Source organism: Manis javanica, chromosome 1 (genome assembly GCF_040802235.1).
Source record: "Manis javanica isolate MJ-LG chromosome 1, MJ_LKY, whole genome shotgun sequence".
NCBI classification, from domain to species: domain Eukaryota; kingdom Metazoa; phylum Chordata; class Mammalia; order Pholidota; family Manidae; genus Manis; species Manis javanica.
Genome location: NC_133156.1, coordinates 7940988 through 7947854, shown reverse-complemented (window position 1 = coordinate 7947854; position 6867 = coordinate 7940988). Strand labels below are relative to the sequence as shown.

Genomic DNA, 6867 nt, shown 5'->3' with positions numbered 1-6867 from the left:
ATGGTTCAATAATTCTGAAAAGGTAAAAAATGTAAACACTGAATTAGGTGTTGTGCAAACATAAGGAATCTGATAGGTGTTCAAAATCATTTTGCCATATTTTGTGATTTAACAGTTTGAGAGAAGGACTCAGATAACATACTAAACTGTAATGAGTCAACTTTTTCACAGGGGGCATAACATTCAAGTTATGGAATATCTAAGCTCCTCATAGTGCACTATTAATTAAAATGTCAAAACATTTCTAAAACAAGCTTTCTTCTAAAAAGGAAAAACTTCAGACTTTCTATCAGCAGTTTTGCTTTACTTCTCTGGTAGTTTTACTTTATTTCCTATATGTTTCAAGTTGGACATAGATTTTTTTTTTTTCATGTTTTACAAATTTTTTTTTTTGCTATCATTAATCTACAATTACATGAGCGACATTATGGTTACTAGACTCCCCCCATCATCATTCCCCTGACATAGATTTTTAATAGAGTCCTTACACATAGTTGAAAAAGTTGACATGGTGGCTTGAAATATATTTACTTAAGCTATGATCATTCCGAGTGGTTTGTTCTCTACCTAAAATACTACCCTAGAGGCAGGGGCATGGAGCATTAGAAAGCCTGGGTTCAAATCCTAGTTCGATTTCTGAGACAAATTACTCAGCAGTTGTATGCCTTGATTTCCTCATCTGCAATTTGGGATAAGAACAGTATATTATCCTACAGGGTTGTTATGAGGATTAAATGAGTTATGAGATGAAAACAGCTTAGTGTCCTACATAATACTACATACACGTAAACATTAACTATCATTATTGTAATATTCTCAAATTGATTAGAATGTTTACTATTTTAAAATATGCAAACTCTTACCTATTTCAATAATCCGTGTTGGTCTAAGATTCTCTGACACCACGGGTGTCCTATAATTCAATTCTGACACTACTCATAGTGTACACCCCATGAATTAAATGCTCAATCCCACAAGCCTGCTTCCACGTCAAATGCCTGTTTCAAGTCCCAAAGACCACCAGTACTTCTGACCTACCAGCTATAAATCAGGGATTTCCATGATCCCTTGCTCAAACTGAGGTGGTGAAATATTAAGTTACTTACTCTGTACACATTATCATGGAAGCAGCAGAGATACAATACAAACCCAGCTCTTCTGATTTGAATTCCAGCCTCTGTCCACTTTACTACAAAATATATTAGACTGTAAGACATGTGACTTGTTCTCCTTGGCTTGGTCCTATTTCTTCGGGTCTTATTTTCTTCATCGGAAAAACAGGGGATTTTTCATTTCCAAAATCGTAAGATTCTATGATCTCTAAATTCTCTTCCAGTTTTAAAATGTCATTATTTGGTATCCACAATAGTTTGCTTTCCTCTGCATCAGAGCGTGAGCAGTGGAGATAGTAACTGTATTTGTGCTTAACAAATGTTCCCAGAGAGCACCTAATTTAGGAAAAAGAGACAAAATTTAGTAAATTTGGCTTACAGCAAATCCCAGTGGTTTCCATTAAACAAACTAACTAAACCTATGGTTTCAAAGACAAAGTATATAGTATACTCAGCTACTTCTGGTGAAAAGTAGGAATAATTTTGGAGCCCAAGACAGCATAAGTGTTAAAGGATACCCTAAGTAGAAAGGCTGTATTTGTGAAATGCTCTTCATTTAGGGAGTATTTCAACCAGACATCTACTTTTTCTCAGGCCATAAACATTTCTCTCATGTCTGGTGAGCAATTATTGGAATTTGCACAAGTTTCTTCTTCTTTTTTTATTTCAGAATAAAAGAGCATATGGGTAGGCTGGAATACTCTTCCTTACCCATCCCCAGAAGAGTGTTATTGTTAAATAATAAATTAGGAAGAAAAAGCATTAGGCCTGAGGGTAGCCCAAACTAGGAGCTAAATTCTAGTGTCTTCCAACATCAAGATTCTACAACTTCAAAGTTTTACCCTGCCCTAAAGTTCATGGCTCTCGGTTATGTGCGATTTCTGTAGCCCACTTAAAAAAAGCATTCATTCAAAACATTAAGTAAATCTGAAAGTAAGCCTACTCATCCTCACATTTGAGAAAATACTTTTTCTTCTTCTTTTCAAAGAGTGTCTAGATGCAAAGTTCTTATGTAGTTGCACAAAACAAATGCTTTGGATCACAAGGCCCAGTCTGAAGCATTATAAGTCTCAAACATTTATCGTCACAAACTATTCATTTGTTACATTTGTACAGACATAGCATTGATCTGCAGTAATTATTCTTTATAGCAGCTAGAGGCATTTTGTAATCTTTCTGCAGATTGCTATACTTAGTCAAATATTTATTGTCTTCTATATGTCAGAGCCCTCACTAACCACTTAGTTTCACACAATTCTTTAAAAAGGCCATTAACTGCATTTTGGCTCACTTTACCTTTCTTTAGTGAAAATAGTACAGGCACTTAGCTTCTCACAAGCAATAACAATCTTGTTAATTAACTTTCTCAACTTCAAGTTGTAGAGATGCCAAACATGAAACAATCGTGTTTTTCAATGGAGCTAATAATGCAATTTTGTTGCACCGATATATTAGGAAAACTAAACACCTCAAAAGTATGGCTTACTTACAGCTAGTGAGAAATACCGGGAAGATTTCAAGAGGCAACTTACAAATACTAGTATTTGACTTTCTGTGTCGCCCCAGGAGGCAGAACAGCACCAAAAGATACAAGTTACAGCTAAGTGGATGTCAGCTCAAGACAAATAAACCCCCTCTTCCAAGCAACCAATGAAAGCTGGTCTGAATATTTAAATAGATGCTCTGGGCATGATTTGCCTGGATTGTCGTAAGAGCCTGGGGTTCGGGAGTAAAGATGGATTACCAGGCACTCTGTAAAGTACTTTCAACAAGGACTCCGCAATTAACATAACTGTTATGAATCCCTTAAGCACGACACAACTGGTGACAGTGAGTTATTACTGAATTCATGAAGCGAGGTAGTCAAGGTCAGGGCACCTGCCTTTTCTCTCTCCTGTACGAGACAGCACGTGCGAGGAGAAAAGGATGCGTTTTCCTGCGAGGGTCTTGCGGCGATCTTCTGTCCAAGTAACTTTAGACGAATCTCCTCCTGCAGGACCTTTGGTAGAAAAAACGAACCGCGCTATTCTGTAATGGTTCCTTTTCATGGCAGAGCAGCAGCACGCAGAAGACTGAGGCGCACTCCCGGGAGAGAAAGCGGGGCTCCGAGTCAGGTCCTCCACAGCGGGGAACGCGGGCGGGAGAGGAGCGGCCGGGGCGGCGTGAAGGGCAAGGCCTGAGGGAGAGGGCGGGCGCCGCGGGCACTGTCCTCGGCGGAGGGAACCGCGCGGGCGGCGGGGATGAGGGCGAGATCAAGGCCGGGGCGCCGGCCCGCAAGCCCGGGGTCGCCTGCAGCCCGGCCCCACCGCCCCGGCCCCGTCGTCCGGCCTGCAGGCGACCCCGCCCGAGCGGGGCGGCCCAGCCTCCCCTCCTCCCCGGCTGCCCAGGATTCGGCGTCCGGCCTCCCCGGCCCCGCCGCCCTGCGGCGCCCGCGCCCACGGCTGCCGTGCCGGCCCCTGAGAGCGCGTGGGGCTCTGGGGTCGCGGCGCGATTGGCCGGCCGCGGGCCCGCTCCCATAATGCAGCGCATGGCGCGTCATTGAAGAGAGACCAAGATGGCGGTGGCGCTCGGGCCCCCAGAAGTGATCGCTCAGCTGGAGAACGCGGCCAAAGTTCTGATGGTGAGTCCGCAGCGTCCCTCGCCCCTCCGCATCCGCGGGCCTCGGGCTGGCCCCGCAGCGCCAGGCCTTGCCTCCCGCTGGGCTGGCGGCCAGCAGGGCCTCTCGGGAGCCTTGCAAGCGGAGGAGGCGGCGGTGGCGTGGCGCAGGATTCTCCGTCCTGCTTTCCTCCTGCCTTCGTTGCCCCCCTTCCCGGCGCTGTCCCCCTTCCCTAGATGTCTGACACCGCGGCAGGTCCACGGAATATGGTGCTGTCGGAAAGAGGGTTTCCTGTACCCCCCTCTTGTCCCTGCCCGCCGCCCTGCAGACTGGTTGGAGAGCGAGGCGCGGGGAGCGGGTCGGGGTCACCCCGCAGGGCTTTGGGGCTGTGGGCTCCCTGCTGGAGAGTCGGTGTCGGGAGGCAAGGGGTGGCCCCGCCCAGGTGCTGATAGCAGCCCTGCCCTCTTCCTGCATTCGTGTCCCCAAGAGCTTTCTCTGACCTGCACCCACCTCTCGGGTGACCGCAGCCGGCAGCACGTGGAAGGACCGGCAGGAGGGAGGGAGGGGAAGCTTTGGGACCAAGGTCATTGGGGCGAAACTGTCTAGTACAGAGCTCCGTGTGGGTCGCGAGTGAAGGAGAACTGAGCCTAAGGTGGTCGTTGACTTCATTTGTACACTGTACAATTTTGATGAGTAGGTAATTTGCTCCGGATTTGAGAAGGCCGAGTCAGAGGATGAAGTATTCCACGCAGGGTTTAGAACTAAGGATAAACTATCTATCCAGTTACTCAGTAAACTGTGTATTTGGTGACCCAGTTTTGTTTTTGTAAATTATAATTTATGTATTTGTGGATGTTTTTTGGAAGTTAGAGGCTAATTTAATTACTTGACTTGATTCAGCCTTTTTAAGATTTGACAGCGGACAGCTTTGTTATCTTTTTGGACTTTTTCCTTTTCCTTTTGGTCGGGTGTGTTTGGGTTATGTGTTAGAGCATAACATTTAAAAATGTTTGAACTAAATTCTAGCACAGTTTTGCTTTCACCACAGATAGCTTGTGAAGCTGAGAAGTCTAATGAAAAGTAGGATTTACTTCGTTATGAACATAGTTAAGTGAATCATTTGTCACACAAATTTGAGTAGATGACGTTTTCAGACTCTTGCAAGATTAAGTCCAGAAAAGAACTAGTTAGTATTCTGCCTAATGCACGGTTTTGTATACATGACATGACTGACATGGCATGACATGACATGACATAACTCTGCATAACAGTACTCAGTATTCCTTAAATACCTGAAAATTTTCTAGGAGCTAGGGGCTTCATTTCATTAGACTCTGTAAGGAGTATGTCACTCAAAATACGTTTGCTTTAGTTTACACTGATAAGATAAAGTTAGTGTCCTTCATCATGGGGCTGAATATTAATTGGAAAGTGCTTGCCAGTACCTTCCTTCTTCCTGGCAAAGTTAGTTTAGAAGAAAAGTAGTAAGTACTGTTTATTGAATGCATTCTATGTGCCAGATACTGTGCTTGATGCTTTACATACTTTATTAGTCCTTGGAACAGTTTTACAAGATTGAGGAAGAGTTTAAGTGGCCTGGGTTACCTACCAACTAAGGGCTGAATTAGGTCTAGAACTCAGACCTTTCTGGTTCTAATGCTGAATTTCTTTCCACTTTGCTTCACTGCCTGTTGTGTATGTGGTGGTGTAGCTATCTGCTTGTATACTTCTTAAGTTCCCAGAGGAGAAGAGTATTGAAAAAAATGCTAGGGTATTAAAGATAGGAAATTTGTTTTTGGAAATTTTCATTTACTATTAAAAAGCATGTACCAAAAATATGTAAGAGTAGTAGTTACTAAATTATTTCTCAGCATGAAAACTGCATTCCAATTTATTATTAATAATAGTTCACATTAAGTGCTTACTATGTGAGAGGCATTATGTCAAACACTTTACATATATTACCTTATTCCTCAGTAAATCTATGAAGTACTTAACTACTTTAATTTTCATTTTATAGACTAATATTCAAACATACAGATGCTAAGTAACTTATCCAGATGTTGAAGGAAAGTGGTAGACTGGGGACTCCCAACTCAGATCTTTTACCACTGGTCTGTGGCTCTTAACCTAGAGAATAGCGGGAAAGTACGACTAGAAACTTACCTAGAAAGTAGGTAAGTTAATTCACTTGGGGTTAGTTAAGATCGTCAAATCTCCTTCATTTATTAAACATTAGAATATTTTTTAAAAAGATTTGGTCATTTTTACCGTTTACCCATCTGTGGGCCTAAGGACATCTTGCTTATAGAAAATTGCTATTTTAACTCTTAATATGATCTGGGATTTAAAGAAATAAGTGGTCTTTTACAGTTTTGCTTAGTGTTCCATTTGGTAGTCCATCTGTTTCTTTAGACATAGAGTTTCAGTGTGTAGAACAATCTCAAGAGATCTTTAATATAGAGGCCTTAGGGAGTGCACAATGGCTATCAGAAGGAAATTGTAAGGCAACTTTTGTGTGCAAACATGTATGTTTGGTAATAGGGTCTATAGCTTTACCGGCTTTTCTCAAGAAATAGAGATTCTGAGAAATAAGAATCTAGTCTAAGCATTCTCCCTTGCATTCTACAGATGGGGCAACTGAGGTTCAGAGAGGTAGAAGTGACTTGCCAAAGGTAGGTCATAGAACAAATTAGTGATAAGAATGATCCAGACCCCAGATCACCAGTCTCCCATTTCCAGAACTCTTAAAATTTTTACTTGAACATGTTGCGTCTCAAGGCCAACATATTATATTAGCATAAATGTTACATTTTATTACTTAATTGGAAGTTTTGAAATGTGTTTTTGGATACTGTAGTTGCTTGCCTGTGAACATCTATAGTCACTGCTGCTTTAAGTTCTTGGATAAGCTGCCAAATAAAGTAGTATATTAGACCTTTAGAGTAAAAAGGATACTTGTGGATTTTATAGGACTCAGCATAGAGTGATTTCCCTCCACTCATCATAGAAACAGGAAGTATTTTGTTGATGCTTGTAAATACTGCTTTATCTGCAGATTCAAGACAGTGAGGTTACTTGCTAGAAAATAAATTTGAAGGTGAACAAGCTAGAATGAGAAAATACTTTTATAAATTAGTAACAAATGGAGTATTGTTT

At 42.2% G+C, this 6867-nt stretch overlaps 1 protein-coding gene across 3 annotated transcripts in view; it reads left to right on the top strand.

Moving 5' to 3' along the window:
* Positions 1 to 3552: 3552 nt before the first annotated feature.
* The window catches only part of XPO4 (exportin 4), a 121857-nt gene continuing 118542 nt past the window's right edge, over positions 3553 to 6867 (top strand). Inside the window, exons 1-2 of one of the 3 annotated variants that reach the window (XM_073225197.1) lie at positions 3653 to 3732; positions 6340 to 6383. Coding sequence is in view for 1 of the 3 variants with exons in the window: in XM_073225046.1 (XP_073081147.1) it covers positions 3667 to 3732 (66 nt within the window). In the remaining 2 variants the exon portion in view is untranslated. Of the gene's footprint in view, positions 3733 to 6339; positions 6384 to 6867 lie in introns of all 3 variants that reach the window. The other 2 variants (XM_073225046.1, XM_073225130.1) reach the window with 2 other exon arrangements.